General features: G+C 45.5%; 2 protein-coding genes across 2 annotated transcripts in view; both read left to right on the top strand.

Moving 5' to 3' along the window:
• Window positions 1–42: 42 nt before the first annotated feature.
• lipt2 (lipoyl(octanoyl) transferase 2) lies at window positions 43–9,300 on the top strand. The gene is made up of 3 exons (XM_068033012.1): window positions 43–102; window positions 5,607–7,457; window positions 9,086–9,300. Exons 2-3 carry the CDS (start codon window positions 6,995–6,997, stop codon window positions 9,298–9,300), a joined length of 678 nt encoding a protein of 225 aa, XP_067889113.1. The 5' UTR covers window positions 43–102; window positions 5,607–6,994.
• Window positions 9,301–9,318: 18 nt separating this feature from the next.
• Window positions 9,319–19,948, top strand: part of pgm2l1 (phosphoglucomutase 2-like 1) — a 142,256-nt gene continuing 131,626 nt past the window's right edge. The window contains exon 1 of the mRNA XM_068033003.1: window positions 9,319–9,396. Within this exon, the coding sequence (XP_067889104.1) occupies window positions 9,319–9,396 (78 nt within the window). The remainder of the gene's footprint in view (window positions 9,397–19,948) is intronic.

Genomic DNA, 19,948 nt, shown 5'->3' with positions numbered 1-19,948 from the left:
AAAAATATTAGGTAAAAAGATATAAAAGTTTAAGGATTGGGAAGGGGTTAAAGGTTATAAAGATGGCGGCGTCCAAAGTTTGAGGTTGTGCTCCTTCGATGGGTAAGTGGCAGGTTTGTTTCAATATATGCATTGAACGCTAAAAGATCATATATTGAATTTTCTTTGATGGTGGGCAGTGCAACATAGCATTTCACGGTATGTATTGTCACTCATGTAACAACTTGTATAGCACTTTTAACACAGTAAAAGTGTCCTAACGCGCTTCACGGGAGCGATTATCAGACAAAATTTGATACTGAGCCACATGAGATATTAGGAGGTCAAAGGGGTAGGTTTTAAGGAGCATCTTAAAGGAGGTGAGAGAGATGGAGAGGCAGACAGGTACAGGGAGAGAGTTCTTGAGCCCTGTCAATGGTGGAGTGATTAAAATTGGGTGTGGGGATGCTTAAGAGGCCAAATTGGAGGAGTGCAGATATCTTGAAGAGTTGTGGGGCTGGAGGGGATTACAGAGATGGGAAGGGGGTGAGGCTTTGGAGGGGTTTGAGTTGAGCTGAGGCAGGGGTGGAGTTGGGGGATGTTTATCTTTGGCCTCCTTATCTCGAGAGACAATGGGTAAGTGCCTGGAGGTGGTCAGTGGTGTGTGAAGCAGTGCCTGGAATGGCTACAAAGGCCAATTCTAGAGTGACAGGCTCTTCCACAGGTGCTGCAGAAAAATATGTTTGTCGGGGCTGTTACACAGTTGGTTCTTCCCTTGCGCCTCTCTTTTTTTCCTGCCAACTGCTAAGTCTCTTCGACTCGCCACACTTTAGCCCTGCCTTTATGGCTGTCCGCCAGCTCTGACGAACGCTGGCAACTGACTCCCACGACTTGTGATCGATGTCACAGGATTTCATGTCGCGTTTGCAGACGTCTTTAAAGCGGAGACATGGACGGCCGGTGGGTCCGATACCAGTGGCGAGCTCGCTGTACAATGTGTCTTTGGGGATCCTGCCATCTTCCATGCGGCTCACATGGCCAAGCCATCTCAAGTGCCGATGACTCAGTAGTATGTATAAGCTGGGGATGTTGGCTGCCTCGATGACCTCTGTGTTGGAGATATGGTCCTCCCACCTGATGCCAAGTATTCTCCGGAGGCAGCCAAGATGGAATGAATTGAGATATCGCTCTTGGCTGACCTACGTTGTCCTGGCCTCGCTGCCATAGAGCAAGGTACTGAGGACACAGGCTTGATACACTCGGACTTTTGTGTTCCGAGTCAGTGTGCCATTTTCCCACGCTCTCTTGGCCAGTCTGGACATAGCAGTGGAAGCCTTTCCCATGTGCTTGTTGATTTCTGCATCGAGAGACAGGTGATAGTTGAGCCAAGGTAGGTGAACTCTTGAACCACTTCCAGAGCGTGGTCGCCAATATTGATGGATGGAGCATTTCTGACGTTCTGCCCCATGATGTTCGTTTTCTTGAGGCTGATGGTTAGGCCAAATTCATTGCAGGCAGCCGCAAACCTGTCGATGAGACTCTGCAGGCATTCTTCAGTGTGAGATGTTAAAGCAGCATCGTCAGCAAAGAGGAGTTCCCTGATGAGGACTTTCCGTACTTTGGACTTCGCTCTTAGATGGGCAAGGTTAAACAACCTGCCCCCTGATCTTGTGTGGAGGAAAATTCCTTCTTCAGAGGACTTGAACGCATGTAAAAGCAGCAGGGAGAAGAAAATCCCAAAAAGTGTGGGTGCGAGAACACAGCCCTGTTTCACGCCACTCAGGATAGGAAAGGGGTCTGATGAGCCACCATGTTGAATTGTGCCTTTCATATTGTCATGGAATGAGGTGATGATACTTAGTAGTTTTGTTGGGCACCCAATCTTTTCTAGTAGCCTGAAGAGACCACGTCTGCTGATGAGGTCAAAGGCTTTGGTGAGATCAATGAAAGCAATGTAGAGGGGCATCTGTTGTTCGTGGCATTTCTCCTTTATCTGACTAAGGGAGAACAGCATGTCAACGGTCGATCTCTGCACGAAAGCCACACTGTTACGGAGGTGAAAATAGGCGGTATTAGTGATGGTACAGATATGTGGTCAGAAGCACACCTCGGGGTCAAGTGTGACATCAAAGTTGCCAACTTTCTGGCTCAGACAGTTGCCAGGGAGAGGGATGAAGTTGGTGGTTAGGGAATGGAGTTTGTAGAGGGGACTGAAGATAATGGCTTTGGTCTACCCAATATTTAATTGGAGGAAATTTCGGCTCATCTAGTACTGGATGGCCGATAAGCAGTCTGATAATTTAGAGGCAGTGGAGGAATTGAGGGAGGTGAGGTAGTGCTGAGTGTCATTAGCGTGCATGCGGAAACTGACCGTGTGTTTTACAATGATTATGACCAGGAGGAGCATGTAGATGAGAAATAGGAAGGGACCTTGGATGAATCCTTGGGGAACACCAGAGTCAATGTGCGGGATTGGGAAGAGAAGCCATTGCAGATGATACAATGGCTATGATTAGACAGATAAGAATGGAACCAGGTGAGTGCAGTCTCACCCAGCTGGATGACATTGGAGAGGCATTGGAGGAGGCTGGTGAAATCAACTGTCAAAAGCATCAGACAGGATGAGCAGGGATAGTTTACTTTTGTCACAGTTACATTTGTGACTTTGATGAGAGCAGTTTCAGTATTTTGTGAGGGGTGGAAACCTGTTTGGAGGGATTTAAACATGGAGTTCTAGAAAAAAATGGGCATGGATTTGGAAGGCAACAACACATTCAAGGACTTTGGAGAAGAAAAAGAGGTTGGAGATGTTGCAGTTGGTAAGGACAGAAGGGTCAAAGGTTTGTTTTTTTTTTTTTTGGAGAGGGGTGATGGCAGATTTGAAGGAGGGGGATGAACGAGAGGGACAACTGTTAACAATATCGGATAATGGAACCAGCAGGGGAGGTTGGTTGGTCATCATTCAGTGGGAACCAGGTTGAGGGAGCAGGAGGTGGGTTTCGTGGATAAAATGAGCTTGGAGAGGGCATGAGGATAGAGAACAAACTACAGAAAGATGTGAGTTCAGGGCTAGACCAGTGGAGGACCTTTGAGAAAGTTTGGCCCGGTTGGCGAGTGGAAGGGAAAGAAATGGCAGAGGCAGCTGATCAGATGGTTTCCATCTTAGTGACAAAGCATCCATAAGCTCCTCACGCCTATTGAAGGAGAGGGTGGAGGAGACAGGGGAAAGGAAAGTTCACTACAGAAAAAAAGCCAGGGATTGCCTTTGCATTCCAGCATGATCCTGGAGTAGTCAAAAGTTTTGGCAGAGGAGCAGGACCTGGTAGTGCTTTATATGGTTCAGCCAGGTCTGGTGGTAAATGGCTAAACCAGTTGTCTGCCATATCTGTTCTCGTCTGCATCCCTTGGACTAAAGGGCATAGAGATGAAGGCCGTACCAGGGCGAATGGCCATGGTGAGAGCGCGCAATAGTTTTAGTTGGGATTCTGGTACCAAAGATTAGTTTTTTCCAAGAGTGGACACAGAAGGAAGTAGGGTTGGGTGAGGAAAGGGGATTTGGGTGGAGAGCGATACAAGGAAGTAATCAGAGATGGCCTTATCTGCAATTGATATGACGGGAGTAGTGAGGCCCATGTGAGATGGCAGGGTCGGGGGGGGAAGGGGCGCAGTGACTGAATATTGGATGGGGAGTTTATATGGAGGGACAGGTTAAGGGAAGACAGTGAACTTGGGAGAGAGGGCTTGAAGAATTGAGATGGAGATTGAATCACTGAGAATGAGAGGTTGTCAGAAAATAAGTGAGGAAAGCAGTGAAGATATGAAAACTTTTATGGTAATTGATCACCAGGTAGTTGATTCTTCGAAAGGGTTAAGGCAACGTTGGCTGCCTGTAGAAAAAGTGAGAGTGGGGTTTTGTACAGTTTTTTTTTTTTTACAATTGAGTGCCATGCTAGGCCACTTTAGAGGACATCACCAATTAACCACGTAAAGAAAAAACTTGCTTTTTTTTAGTGCACATCATGACCTCAGGATGTCCCAAAGCACTTTATAGCCAATGAAGTTCTTTTTGAAGTGTAGTCACTGTTGTAATGTAAGAAATACATGCACACCAAGGTCCCACAAACAACAATGTGATAATGACCAGATAATCTGTTTGTGATATTGGTTAAGCGATAAATGTTGGCTGGGAGAACTTCCCTGCTCTTTTTTGAAATAGTGCTGTGGGATCTATTATATCATTAGAATGATGACAGAAGGAGGCCATTCAGCTATCTTGTGCATGCTGGCTCTCTAAGAGCAACTCAGCTAGTCCCACTTCTCTGCCTTTTCCCCAAAACCTTGCAAATGTTTTCTTTTCAGGTAATTATCCTTGTGAAAGCCACGATTGAATCTGCCTCCACCATGCTCTCATCCATTGCATTCCAGATCCTAATCACTTGCTGCATTAAAAAAAACTTTTCCTCATGTCGCCTCTTGTTCTTTTGCCAGTCACTTTAAATCAGCGTCCTCTGGTTCTCGATCTATCTGCCAATTGGTACAGTTTCTCCCTATCTACTCTCAGACCCCTCATGATTTTGAATACCTCTTTCAAATCTCCTCTCCGCCTTCTCTTTGTTAAAGAGAACAGCCCCAGCTTTGCCAATCTGTCCTCATAACTGAAGTCTTTCATCCCTGGAACCATTCTTGTAAATCTTTTCTGCATTTTTTCTAATGCCTTTACTTCCTTCCTAAAGTGTGGCTCCCAGAATTGGACACAATATTCCAGTTGAGCCTGAACCAGTGTTTTACATCCACCTGAGAGCCTTTGGTTTAACATCTCATCTGAAAGATGGCACCACCCTCAGTACTGCATTGAGCATGTCAGCCTGGATTGTAGAATGAAACTTGAACCCACAACCATCTAACAGAAAGGGTAGATTGCAGACTGTTGAACTGGAACTGTGTGTAAAATGGACTGGGTAGAGGTGGCAGGTTTCCTTGCATGAAGGTCATTAGTGAACCAGGGTTTTTACAACAATCCAACAGCTTTAATAGTCACTTTTTCCCTGGAGCTAAGGAGGCTGAGAGGGGACATGATGGAGCTATATAAAATTATGAGGCGTAGATAGCCAGAGTCTGTTTCCCATGGTAGGGATGACTAAAACTAGAGGGCATAGATTTAAGGTGAGAGGGAGGAGGTTTAAAGGGGATCAAAGGGGTAAATTTTTCACACAAAGAATAGTGGGTATCTGGAATGAGCTGCCTGAGGAGGTGGTGGAGGCAGGAACAGTAGCGACATTTGAGAGGCATCTGGACAGGTACTTGAATGAGCAAGGCATAGAGGGATATGGAATTAATGCAGGCAGGTGGGATTAGTGTAGGCATGATGGTCGGCATGGACGCGGTGGGCCGAAGGGCGGCCTGCTTCTATGCTGTATGACTCCATGACATTATCTGGTGTCAGATCTCAAATCACCAAATTTATTGAATTCAGTTTTGTGATGCACCATAATGAGGTTTGATCTCATGACTTCTTGGGTTGCTAGTTGGAAACTAAAACCACTGATTATTAATAGATCTATTTTACAGAAGCAGGTCTGAAACCGGTTGAGCAAATCCTGAGTTGATACTTTCTTCGTCTTTTCCAGATGTGTGGGATGACCAAAGCTGAGCTACTCTACTTTGTAAACTGTTTGGGTGTGTTGGTCTTTCTGCTTGCTGTTCTCTACCATTGGGTCAATATCGTGCACGCTGAATCCTCAGCCTTCACTGAAAGTTTCTATGATGCTAGGCCGAAGAGAAGCTTTCACAGCCAGTGCCGGATGCGAGTGTACACGCGGATGTCTGGATTGGAGGGAATGAGCGAGCATCTCAATGAGTGACTTGGACGTCCCAGGAGACATCCAACGTTGAGACATCCACATTACACCAAAATCCTGACCTGTTCAGAACATGTTAGTTAAAAAGAAACCTGCACCAGGGCAGTTTGTACAATGAGGACCAACAGGAGTCTGTCATCTCACTGACAAACAACAAACATGAAGTGTTACACACTTATCCTTTAAACGCCAGTCCGGAACCTGAACATGTAATCCAGAGTGCTACTTCATTGCTGTAATGAGTGCTACACTCACAGGTGCCATCCTTCAGAAGAAACAGCCTCATCTGCCTGTCCCAGTAGCTAACGTTCCTTTGTCAGCCAACATCACTGAAAAATTTAATTGGTCAATCATCTGATTGCTGCTTGTGCGATCTTGCTTTGTGCAAAATGATTGTGTTCGCCTAAATCTCTAACACTGACTGTACTTAGTTTTACACACAGCACTTTATAACATTTCTGAGGGACGTGATGGGGTGCTATAATCAATGCAAGCTCGCTCTTATTAAACCAGATTGAGAGACCACTCTAGCTTTGTCCTTGGAACTTCTTCAATATTGTTTTTATGTAAAACAAACAGAACAAAGTGCAGTGTAGTGCAAAGGAAATGTAAACTGTGGGAGAAGAGGATAATCTACAGTTTGGTTCCTCAAAGGTTTGAGTGCTCATTCGGCTTCTGCTGGCGCTGTCGCAAAAGTTGCACTCTTCGTTCTGTGCTTGGATCTGTCCCGTAGCTGTCACGATCTGACAGTGGGGAAGGCAACCATCTACTGTTTCCCATATCTCAGCCTCTTGCTGTGTCCCAGACAGTCTTCAATTAAATCGCACTCAGTTCATTGCAAATTAGAAGGGAAGGACAGTTTAGATATCGGCCAACTTGTTTTTTGAGGGTTAGAAGTTATTGTCCTGGCCAATATTTATCCCTCAACAACATCACCTAAAACAGATTTATCAGGTCATTATCATATTGCTGTTTGTGGGATCTTGCTGTGTGCAAATTGGCTGCCATGTTGCCTACATTTCAACAGTGATGACACTTCTTCAGAAGTCCTTCATTGGCTGTAAAGTGATTTTGGGACGTCTTGATGTGAAAGGCACTGTATAGACACAAGTGTTTCTTTTATTGTTCTCTACACCCTACAGTCTGGGGTCGTTGCCATGACATCATTGAAGCCCGTGGTCGAAGTGGTGAACTTGGGCAGGATCTCTTATGGTGACGCGCTGCGAGCGCAGCGGAGGTTTATCCAGCGTCACCTCGATGCTCTGTCCCAGCCGCCCACTGCCGAGCCCCCAGTCAATGCACTGGTGTTGTGTGAGCACACTCCTGTCTACACCATTGGAATTAGGACAGCACGGTATCCAATTGAGGAGGAAGAGCGATTGAAGCAGCTGGGGGCAGAGTTCCACCGGGTTAACCGAGGCGGACTGATCACCTTCCACGGCCCTGGGCAGCTGGTGTGTTACCCCATCCTCAACTTGTCTCACTTCAGAAGGAGCGTGCGGTGGTACGTGGGCGAGTTGGAGAGGACTGTCATCCAGCTGTGCCACAGGTTTGGGATCGATGCAGAGACATCACCTGACACTGGAGTGTGGGTTAGAGATGAGAAAATCTGTGCTATTGGTAAGCGATGTCACTATCTCTCTGGAGGAGGGGAAAATCTCCAACCAGGGCTCGCTTTAGAGGGAGTATGTGAATTTTAAGGAGGCATTTTATAAGATGCCTCATGAGAGGTTTAATACTGATCTTGATGCAGATATTTTAAAAGGTAATGTAGAAGCCCGGATAGAATGTTGGTTGGACAGGAAGCAAAAAGTTAGGGAAACATAGGCATAAAAACAAGAAATGCTGGAAATATCAGCAGATCTGGCAGCGTCAGTGTAGAGAGAAGCAGAGTTAATGTTTCAGGTCAGTGACCCTTCAGTCAGAACTGACAAATATTAGAAATGTAAAAGGTTTTAAGCAAGTAAAGTGGGGATGGGCAAGAGATAACAAAAGAGAAAAAGCAATGAAGGTGAACAAGGTAACAGACAAACGAAAATCCCATCGGAGAGAAGAGCAGAACTTCAAGGTAGAAGCATTGGTGTTGCTGGATGCAAAAAGGCTAAGGTCTATTGAGCGTGCCTTCTCTCTCACGCTTGGAGTCGATACGATGATATTGGAGTTGCTGACTAATCATAGCATTCAATTTTGATCTCAATCTCTTAAACTACAACAGACTCAGACATGAGACAAGAAAACCCCCCAGTGGTGGAGAGCTTTGGGAACCATAAGTCCAAAGTCACATAGGAACAGGAGGAGGCCATTCAACCCCTCGAGCCTGTTCCACTGGGCTATTGCTCCAGGTGGAGAAAAGGTGGAAGTGATGTACTGGATCCACTTCTGTTCTATGTTTTCCCTACACCCAAGTTATCTATATTTATACAATCTCAATTTACAGACAACACAAAGGGTGGAGGTTTGGACTGTATTGAGGGCGATTGTGAAAGACTTCAGGAGAAAACAGACAAGTGAGTGGAATGAGCAGAGCCAATTTAATGTGGATATGTGTGGGGTAATACATTTTGGGAGGGGAAAAATGGACTGGGAGTATACACCATGGAAAGATACTGACTGCTGTGGATAAACAGAGATCCAGGGGTTCAAAAACATAATTCCTAGAATATTGCAATTGTAAGGAGAGAAAAACAAAAGGCAACAGCATTTTGGGTTTTATAAATGGAGCTTGGGTGTTGGATGGGACAGTGTAGAGGAAGTTTTACTCTAACTCATGCTGTACCTGCCCTGGGAGTTTACACCCAGCCTCTCATCTCTTTGGTACTGAAGTACACAGTCCTGAAGATCCCAGTTTTAATCTGCTAAGTTGGCTGGTCTCCACTTGAGTGGTACTGAAGGTGCTAAGTTGGCCTTGAAGCCCATTAATGCAAAGGGAATGAATCAGCCAGAGTTGCCTTTCTTGATCACTAACTGTGAGCCCTGAGTTGTCAAGTGAGGACAGAATTGCAGTGCATTCCATGGTCAAAATATCTTTGCAATAGTGCCTCAGGTCACCCATGAATAACGGACATTTAGCTGAGTGGCCAGACATAACCAGTCATGGTGTGTGTGACCCGCATCCCAGTAAGGGTCAGGAGTGTTTAGGATCAGTAGGAGTGACAGCTGGAGAGGGGGGTGGGGGGTGATTCATTATTCCCCATGGAAATTCAAAAATTGCAGACTGACCTTTGATCCCTCTCTCGTTCACTTTTCAGGGATTCACTGTGGTAGATACATCACCTCTCATGGGCTAGCGCTGAACTGCAACACTGACCTCCTCTGGTTCTCTCACATCACCCCCTGTGGCATCAAGGGAAAAGGGGTCACGTCCCTGAGCCAAATACTGAAGCGGGAGGTGACTGTATCTGAGGCGGTGGAGCCTTTCCTGGAGACATTCGCTGAGCAGTTCAACTGCATGCTGAGGCGTTAGTAACTGACTATCCCCTGGATGGCTGTTCACCCAAATTGCTGCCCAGCCAAGAGTCTGGCCTGGTGGTCAGAGGTGGGGGTGCTCTCTGGTGAGAAGGTGGGCCTTGATTCAGACAATTTGTATATTCTATGCATGGAATGTGGTTTTTTTTTGGAGGGGGGGGGTTGGGAAACTAGGAAGCGGGAAGCCAAAGGACCCGTGAGAAATAACATTGCTTGGCGTGGTACTGAATCACAGAGGAGATATCCCAGGTTCAATCCCTGGCCTATGCTGGTCTCACCAGGACAGCAGGAGATATTCTAAAATTGGTGATTGGTCGGGGTCTCTGCATTTTTGTTTTATTCTTTCATGGGATGTGAGCATCGGTGGCAAGGCCAGCATTTATTGCCCATCCCTAATTGCCCTTGAGAAGGAGGTGGTGAGCTGCCTTCTTGAACCGCTGCAGTCCATGTGATGTAGGAACCCCCACAGTGCTGTTAGGGAGGGAATTATAGGATTTTGACAGTGAAGGAATGGTGATATAGTTCCAAGTCAGGATGGTGTGTGGCTTGGAGGGGAATTTGCAATTGGTGGTGTTCCCATACATTTTCTGCCCTTGTCCTTCTAGGTGGTAGAGGTTGCGGGTTTGGAAGTTGCTGTCGTGCATCACTGCTGCTACTGTGCACCACGGGTGGAGCAAGTGAATGCTTAAGGTGGTGGATGGGGTGCTGATCAAGTGGGTTACTTTGTCCTGGATGGTGTCTAGCTTCTTGAGTGTTGAGCTGCAACCGATCCAGGCAAGTGGAGAGTATTCCATCACACTCCTGACTTCTGTCTTGTAGATAGTGGACAAGCTTTGAGGAGTCAGGAAGCAAGTTACTCGCCCCACAATTCCCAGCCTTGTAGTATCCAGTAAGCCTTGCTGTATGTGGAGGCAGACGGGGAGCGGGAGGACGACTGTGCTGCACACTGTGGTAACTGACCCAGATGAGATTCACCATCTAGTCTTACAGGTGAAGAATGACAAACTGCATAAGTTGGAACAGTGTCCTGCATAAACAATCACCCTCTGGAGGGGGGGAATATGAGAAGGTTTCCTATTGTCCAGAAATGCTTGTCTACAATTAAATGAACATTTCCAGATCATTTTGGTTTGTATTTATATACATGGGTAATTGTCTCTCCATTGCACATTCCCATCATAGGTGCTCAAAATCAATATGGACTGACTTTGATTTTTTTTTGAGGGGGAAAAGAGGCAGCACAAAACCTCTCATTCTTCTGTGTTTTCTGCTGGGGGTGAATGATGACCTTGGACCCTTTGAGGCCTGGCTCTCGCCTTATTAGAACTTAGTGAGAAAATGACTTGGTGGCCGAGAGGAGGAAAGATGGGGAGAGTGAACTTGTGTGACCTGTGTTGAGGGAGCTAAAACATGTTGATTGGTGAACATGACTCAGCCTTCAATCATCTAAGAAAAAGCTGGATAAACACATGAAGGAGAAATGAATGGAAGAATATGCTGATTGGGTGAGATGAAGAGGGATGGGAGGAGGTTCGTGTGAAGCATAAATACTGGCATGGACCAGTTGGGCCGACTGGCCTGTTTATGCTTTACGTTGTAGGATGTCAATAAAATCAGTGTAAATTATGAATTGATCATGTACTGCAGCTTATAGTGGTGAAGCTTTTGGTCATCTGCTCTAATCTATCACGTGGCTCGGTGTCATATTCTGTATATAACACTCTTGTGAAGCTCCTTGGGATCTTTTATTCCATTAAAGATGCTACATAAATGCAAGTAGTTGTTGGTATTTTGTGAGAAAACCTGATTTATCGGTATCTGCAAATTAATGGGAGTGTGGATTAAACTTTATGTAGGACCCACCGGGCTCTGTGGAGTGCCTTACGAAAGCAAAAACCTTGGATGTTTGTATAGACCAATACAAGGAATGCTACTTCTGGAGTACCATGTCGGTGCCAGAGGATGGCAGTGTATGACCACACTGAATTATGCATCGTTGTTGTCAGTGATTCTGCACAGGAGGAAGCCATTTGGCCCATTGTGCCTGTGCCAGATCTTGGAAAGAGCTATTCAATTAATCCCACTTCTGCTCTTTCCCCGTGGCCCTGTAATTTTTTTGTCCCTTTAAGCATTTATCCAGTTTTTATTGAATTTGCTTCCAGGCAGTACATTCCGGATCACAACTCGATGCATTTAAAAGATGTTCACTCCTGCCTCCTCTGATCCATTTGCCAATCACATAAATCTATATGCTTCAGTTACTGACCCTTCTGAAACAGTTTAGAACCATAGAAAAATTATGACACAGAAGGAGGCCGTTCAGCCTGTCGTGTCTGTGCTGGTCGGAAAAGCTAGTCACCCAAACTAATCTCACCTTCCAGGACCATAGCCTTGCAGGTTACAGCACTTCAGGTGCAGGTCCAAGTACCTTTTTAAAAGAATTGAGGGTTTCTGCCTCCACCACCAATCCGGGCAGTGAATTCCAGACAACCTACTGGGTGAAAAAGTTTTTCCTCATGTCCCCTCTAATCCTTCTACCAATCACCTTAAATCTGTGCCCCCTGGTAATTGACTTCTCCGCTAGGGGAAACCGGTCCTTTCTGTCTACTCTATCTAAGACCCTCATAATTTTGTACACCTCAATTAAGTCACCCCACAGCCTCCTCTGTTCTAAGGAAAACAACCCTAGCCTATCCAATCTTTCCTCATAGCTGCAACCTTCAAGCCCTGGCAATATTCTTGTAAATCTCCTCTGTACTCTCTCCACAGCAATTATGTCCTTCTTGTAATGTGGTGATCAGAATTGTACACAATACTCCAACTGTGGCCTAACCAACATTTTATACAGTTCCAGCATTACATCCCTGCTTTTGAATTCTATACCTTGGCCAATAATGGGAAAACATTCCATATGCCTTCTTCACCACTCTATCTATCTGTCCTGACCCCTTCAAGGACCTGTGGACATGCACTCCAAGGTGTCTCACTTCTTCTACCCCTCTCAATATCCTCCCATTTATTGTGTATTCCCTCACTTTGTTTGTCCTCCCTAAATGCATTATCTCACACTTTTCTGGATTGAATTCCATTTCCCACTTTTCCGCCCACTCAACCAAACCATTGATATCTCCTTATTCTCATTTATTCTAGCAAAACCCTTTATAATTTTGAACAACTTTTAAATCTCTCCATGTAACTGAAGTCCCTAATCCCAAAGACAATTCTAGTAAAAATGCAGAATACTGCTGATGCTACAGAGCTGAAATATATTATCAGAAAATGCTGGAAATACTCAGCAGATCAGGCAGCATCTGTGGAGAGAAGCACAGTCAGTGAAGAGGGGGAAAAGAACAAAAGGGAAGGTCTGATCGAGTTGAAGGCAAGAGAACCTATATGCGGATAATTGAAGATCTCCATTATGATCTTTCTGTACTTTGCTCCTCATTCTGTTAGCTATCTACAAAGCCCTGGTTAGACTATGCCTGGAGTACTGTGAGCAGTTCTGGGCACCACACCTTAGGAAAGGATATCTGCCAGTTCTGAAGAAGGGTCACTGACCTGAAACATTAACTCTGCTTTTGTCTCCACAGATGCTGCCAGACTTGCTGAGTTTTTCCAGCACTTTCTGTTTTTATTTTAGAAAAGGATATATTGGTCTTGGAAGGAGCGTAGCATAGATTTACCAGAATGGTACCTTCACAGAATCACAGAATAATACAGTGCAGAAGAGGCCCTTCGGCCTATCGTGTCTGCACCGATGCATTCAAGACACCTGACCTGCCTACCTAATCCCACTTGCCAGCACTTGGCCCATTGCCTTGAATGTTATGATGTGCCAAGTGCTCATCCAAGTACTTTAAACGATGTGAGGCAACTCGCCTCTCCCACCCTCCCAGGCAGTGCATTCCAGACTGTCACATCCCTCTGGGTTAAAAAAATGTTCTTCCTCAAATCCCCCTTAAACCTCCTGCCCCTCACCTTAAACTTGTGTCCCCTTGATTCCAAGGGTTAAATTACGACAACAGAAAGTGCTGGAAATACTCAGCAGGGCTGACGGCAACTGTGTAGAGAGAAAGTTAACATTTCAGGTCTGTGACCCTTCAGCAGAACTGGCAAAAGTTAGAAATGTAACAGTCTTTGAGCAAGTGAAAGGGGGGAGGGGAGGAAGAACAAGAAGGAAGGACTGCTATAGGAAGGAAGAGGGAGAGATTAAATGACATATCATGGAACAGAATACAAATGAGTGCTAAATAGTTGTAACTAAAGACAAAGCACGAGTCCAGAGAGAGTGCTAATGGCAGAATAATGAACTGCTCTGTACAAAATCAAAAATGTGAAAAGTAAGTTTAAGACTAGCACATGGTTAAAAATAAAGAAAATATATATATTTTTTTAAAATGGGGCTCATAGTCTGAAATTATTAAACTCAATATTGAGTCCAGAAGGCTGTAGAGTGCCTAATCAGAAGATGAAGTGCTGATCCTTGAGCTTGAGTTGATGTTCACTGGAACACTGTAGCAGGCTGAAATGTGGGCATGAGAACAACTCCACTTGCATTCTGTTCCATGACATCTGTCATTTTAATCTTTTTTTTTTTCTCCCCCCACCCCCATCCCCCTTTCCTATCCCAGACCTTCCCTCTTGTTCTTCCTTCCTCCCCTGCCCCACTTCACTTGCTCAAAGACGATTACATTTTTAATTTCTAACATTTCTGCTTTGTCCTGGAAGGTGTCGAGCTTCTTGTGTTTTGTTGGAGTCGTACTCATCCAGGCAAGTGGCGAGTATTCCATCACACTCCTGACTTGTGCCTTGTAGATGGTGGACAGGGTTTGGAGAGTCAGGAGGTGAGTTACTCGCCACAGAATTTCCAGTCTCTGACCTGCTCTTGTAGCCACAGTATTTATGTGGCAGGTCCAGTTAAGTTTCTGGTCAATGGTAACTCCCAGAATGTTGCTAGTGGGGGATTCAGTGATGGGAATGTCAAGGGGAGATGGTTATATTCTCTTATTGGAGATCTTCGTTGCCTGGCACTCGTGTGACATGAATGTTAGTTGCCACTTATCAGCCCAAGCCTGAATGTCAAGGTGTTGCTGCATATAGACACAGACTAGTTCAGTCTCTGAGGAGTAGTGAATTGTACAATCATCAGTGAACATCCCCTCTCTGACCTAATGATGGAAGGAAGGTCGTTGATGAAGCAGCTGAAGATGGTTGGGCCTAGGACCTACCCTAAGGAACTCTTGCAGTGATGTCCTGGAGCTGAGATGATGGACCACCAACAACCACAATCATCTTTCTTTGTGCTAGGTATGACTCCAACCAGAGAGTTTTCCCCTTGATTCCCATTGACCTCCATTTGCTAGGGCCCTTTGATGCCACACTTGGTCAAGTGCTGCCTTGATATCCAGGGCAATCACTCTCACCTCGCCTCTTGAGTTCAGCTACTTTGTCCATGTTTGGACCAAGCTGTAATGTCAGGAGCCAAGTGGCCCTGGTGGAACCAAAACTAAGCATTGGTGTTTTAAGTGGCGCTTGATAGCACTGTCGATGACTCCTTCCATCACTTTTCTGATGATCGAGAGTAGACTGAGTGGGCGATAATTGCTCTGATTGGCTTTGTCCTGCTTTTTGTGGATAGGACATTCCTGGGCAATTTTCCACATTGCCGCGTAGATGCCAGCTTTGTAGCTGTACTGAAACAGCTTGGCTAGGGGCGCAGCTAGTTCTGGAGCACAAGTCTTCAATACTACAGCCGGGATATTGTCAGGGCCCATGGCCTTTGCAGTATCCAATGCCTCCAGCAGTTAGCACCGCAGCCTCACAGCTCCAGTGACCCGGGTTCAGTTCTGGGTACTACCTGTGCGGAGTTTGCAAGTTCTCCCTGTGACCGCGTGGGTTTCCGCCGGGTGCTCCGGTTTCCTCCCACAGCCAAAGACTTGCAGGTTGACAGGTAAATTGGCCATTGTAAATTGCCCCTAGTGTAGGTAGGTGGTAGGAGAATTGAGGGAAGGTGGGGATGTGGTAGGAGACATGGGATTAATGTAGGATTAGTATAAAAGGGTGGTTGATGGTCGGCACAGACTCGGTGGCCGAAGGGCCTGTTTCAGTGCTGGATCTCTCTGACTGACTCTATATGGAGTGAATTGTATCAAGGGAATCAAAAATTAGCGGGGGTAGATGGGAGGGTGGAATTTGAGACCCAAACAGATCAGCCATTATCTTATTGAATGGCAGAGCAGGCTTGAGGGGCCAAACTTCTGCTCCAAATTTATAAGTTGGTAACGAGGATTGGCTGAAGACTGTGATGCTGGGAACCTCAGGAGGAGCTGAGATGGATAGTCCACTTGGCACTTCTGGCTGAAGATGGTTGTGAATGCTTCAGCCTTTTCTTTTGCACTGATGTGCTGGGTTCCCCCATTTAAGGATGGGGATATTTGTGGAGCCTCTTCTTCCAGTTAGTTGTTTAATTGTCCTCCACCATTCACGACTGGATTTGGCAGGATTGCAGAGCTTTGATCTGATTCATTGGTTATGGAATTGCTTAGTTCTGTTTATTGCATTCTGCTTATGCTGTTTGGCATGCATGTAGTCTTGTGTTATAGCTTCACTGGGTTGACACCTCATTTTTAGGATGCTTGCTGTTGCTCCTGGCATGCTCTCCTGCGCTCCTCATTGAACCAGAGTTGATTCCCTGACTTGGTATATTTAGGAAGAACAGGAAGCTAGGAAAAGGTGGGTGGGTGTTCTGTTAATTAATGATGGTACTGGCAGAATAGAGAGGGATGATGCAAGTTCAGGAAACCATGACATAGAAGCAGTTTGGGTAGAGATGAGAAATGATAAAGGCAAGAAGTCACTCGTGGGAGTGGTGTATAGACCCCCTAAGCGTATCCACATGGTATGGCAGAATATAAAGGAAGAAATAATGGGAGCTTGTCAGAAAAGTAATAGAAAAGCGATAATAATAAGGGATTTAATCTACATGTAGATTGGAAAAATCAGATGGGCAAATGTAGCTTAGATGAAGAGTTCATAGAATGTTTTCGGGATAGTTTCTTAGAACAGCACTTTCTGGAGCCAACCAGACAGCAGGCTATACTAGACCTAGTATTGTGCAATGAGATGGGATTAATTAATGATCTCCTAGTGAAGGTGCCCCTAGGCAGCAGCGATCATATGATTGAATTTTACATTTAGTTTGAGGGAAAGAAGAATGGGTCCAAGACTGGTATTTTAAACTTTAAGGGCAATTATGAGAGCACGAAAGCAGAGCTAGCTACAATAAACTGACAAATTAGGTTCAGGGATAGGTCGATAGAAATGCAGTGGCAGACATTTAAGGGGGATATTTCACAATACACAGAATAGATGCATTCCAACGAGAAAGAAAAATTCCTAGGGGAGGACTCGCTATCTGTAGTTAACTAAAAAAAGTTAGATAGTATCAAACTTGAAGAAAAAGCATATAATTACGCAAAGATGGGTAGCAAGTCAGACGATTGGACAGAATGTAAAGAACAGCAAAGAATGACAAAGACTGATGAGGGAAAATTAGAGTACAAGAGAAAGTTAACTAGAAATATAAAAAACAGATAGTAAGAGTTTCTATAGATATTTTAAGAAAGAAAAGAGTTAACAAAGCGAGCGTAGGTCCTATAGAAAATGAGTCTGGGGAATTAATAAGGGAAAATAATGAGATGGCAGATGAATTGAACAGGTATTTTGCATTGGTTTTCACTGTAGAGGATGCAAGTAACATCCCAGAAATAGCTGTAATTCAGGAAATGGAAGGGAGAAAGGAACTCGAAAATTACAATCACCAGGGAAGTGGTACTGAGAAAATTGTTGGAGCTGTGGGCTGACAAGTCCCCGGGTCCTGATGGACTTCATCCTAGGGTGTTAAAAGAAGTGGCTCGTGAGATAGTTGATGCACTCATTTTAATTTTGCAAAATTCCCTAAATTTGGGGACAGTGCCATTAGATTGGAAAATAGCGAATGCAACTCCTTTATTCAAACAGGGAGGGAGACAGAAAACAGGAAACTACAGGCAGTTAGTTTAACATCTGTCTTAGGGAAAATGTTAGAAGCTATTGAAGACGTTCTAGCAGGGCACTTAGAAAAATTCATGGTAATCAGGCAGAATCAACATGGTTTGGTGAAAGGGAATCCTGTTTAACCAATTTATTGAAGTTCTTTGAAGAAGTAACGTGCTGTGAATCAAGGGGAACTGGTGGATGTACTATACTTAGATTTCCAGAAGGCCTTTATAAGATGCCACATCAAAGGTTATTGCAGAAAATAAAAGCTCATGGTATGGGGGTAACATATTGGCATGGATAGAAGATTGGTTAGCTAACAGGAAATAGAGTAGGCATAAATGGGTCATTTTCTGGTTGGCAAGATGTAACAAGTGGTGTGCCGCAGGCATCAGTGCTGGGGCCTCAACGTTTACAAGTTACATAAATGACTTGGATGAAGGGACCAAAGGTATGTTTGCTAAATTTGCTGTTGAAACAAAGATAGGTAGAAAAGTCTGTTGTGAAGAGGACATAAGGAGGCCACATAGGGATCTTCTTTGGCTTCCTTATCTCGAGAGACAATGGGTAAGCGCTTGGAGGTGGTCAGTGGTGTGTGGAGCAGCGCCTGGAGTGGCTATAAAGGCCAATTCTGGAGTGACGGGCTCTTCCACAGGTGCTGCGGAACAATTTGTTTGTTCGGGGCTGTTACACAGTTGGCTCTCCCCTTGCGCTTCTGTCTTTTTTCCTGCCAACTGCTAAGTCTCTTCGACTCGCCACACTTTAGCCCCGCCTTTATGGCTGCCCGCCAGCTCTGGCGAACGCTGGCAACTGACTCCCACGACTTGTGATCAATATCACAGGACTTCATGTCGCGTTTGCAGACGTCTTTAAAGCGGAGACATGGACGGCCGGTGGGTCTGATACCAGTGGTGAGCTCGCTGTACAATGTGTCTTTGGGGATCCTGCCATCTTCCATGCGGCTCACATGGCCAAGCCATCTCAAGCGCCGCTGACTCAGTAGTGTGTATAAGCTGGGGATGTTGGCCGCCTCGACTTCTGTGTTGGAGATACGGTCCTGCCACCTGATGCCAAGGATTCTCCGGAGGCAGCCAAGATGGAATGAATTGAGACGTCGCTCTTGGCTGACATATGTTGTCCAGGCCTCGCTGTCATAGAGCAAGGTACTGAGGACACAGGCTTGATACACTCGGACTTTTGTGTTCCGTGTCAGTGCGCCATTTTCCCACACTCTCTTGGCCAGTCTGGACATAGCAGTGGAAGCCTTACCCATGTGCTTGTTGATTTCTGCATCTAGAGACAGGTTACTGGTGATAGTTGAGCCTAGGTAGGTGAACTCTTGAACCACTTCCAGAGCGTGGTCGCCAATATTGATGGATGGAGCATTCCTGACGTCCTGTCCCATGATGTTCGTTTTCTTACGGCTGATGGTTAGGCCAAATTCATTGCAGGCAGCCACAAACCTGTCAATGAGACTCTGCAGACACTCTTCAGTGTGAGATGTTAAAGCAGCATCGTCAGCAAAGAGGAGTTCCCTGATGAGGACATTCTGTGCTTTGGACTTCGCTCTTAGATGGGCAAGGTTGAACAAGGTTGATCTTGTGTGGAGGAAAATTCCTTCTTCTGAAGACTTGAACGCATGTGAGCAGCTGGGAGAAAAAAATCCCAACAAGTGTGGGTGCGAGAACACAGCCCTGTTTCACGACACTCTGGATAGGAAAGGGGTCTGATGAGGTGCCGCTATGTTGAATTGTGCCTTTCAAATTGTCATGGAATGAGGTGATGATTCTTAGAAGCTTTGGTGGACATCCAATCTTTTTTAGTAGTCTGAAGAGACCACGTCTGCTGACTAGGTCAAAGGCTTTGGTGAGATCAATGAAAGCAATGTAGAGGGGCATCTGTTTGTGGCATTTCTCCTGTATCTGACGAAGGGAGAACAGCATGTCAATGGTCAATCTCTCTGCATGAAAGCCACACTGTGCCTCAGGGTAGACGCGCTCAGCCAGCTTCTGGAGCCTGTTTAAAGTGACTCGAGCAAAGACTTCCCCACTATGCTAAGCAGGGAGATTCCATGGTAGTTGTTGCAGTCACCGCGGTCACCTTTTGTTTTTATAGAGGGTGATGATATTGGCATCGCGCATGTACTGAGGTACTGCTCCCTCGTCCCAGCACAGGCAAAGCAGTTCATGTATTGCTGAGAGTATAGCAGGCTTGGCACTCTTGATTATTTCAGGGGTAATGCTGTCCTTCCCAGGGGCTTTTCCACTGGCTAGAGACCCAATGGCATCACTGAGTTCCGATTTTGTTGGCTGTACGTCCAGCTCATCCATGACTGGTAGAGGCTGGGCTGCATTGAGGGCAGTCTCAGTGACAACATTCTCCCTGGAGTACAGTTCTAGGTAGTGTTCAACCCAGCGGTCCATTTGCTTGCGTTGGTCAGTGATTATGTCCCCTGATTTAGATTTGAGGGGGGGCGAATTTCTTGATGGTTGGCCCAAAAGCTCTCTTAATGCCATCATACATTCCTCTGATGTTTCCGGTGTTGGAGGCCAGCTGAATATGACTGCATAGGTGTTGCCAGTAATCATTTGCGCAGCGCCTGGCTGTTC

The sequence above is a fragment of the Heterodontus francisci genome, chromosome 6 (assembly GCF_036365525.1).
Source record: "Heterodontus francisci isolate sHetFra1 chromosome 6, sHetFra1.hap1, whole genome shotgun sequence".
In the NCBI taxonomy this organism is placed as follows: domain Eukaryota; kingdom Metazoa; phylum Chordata; class Chondrichthyes; order Heterodontiformes; family Heterodontidae; genus Heterodontus; species Heterodontus francisci.
The sequence above is the reverse complement of the archived record's forward strand: the minus strand, read 5'-3'. Positions and strand labels throughout refer to the sequence as shown.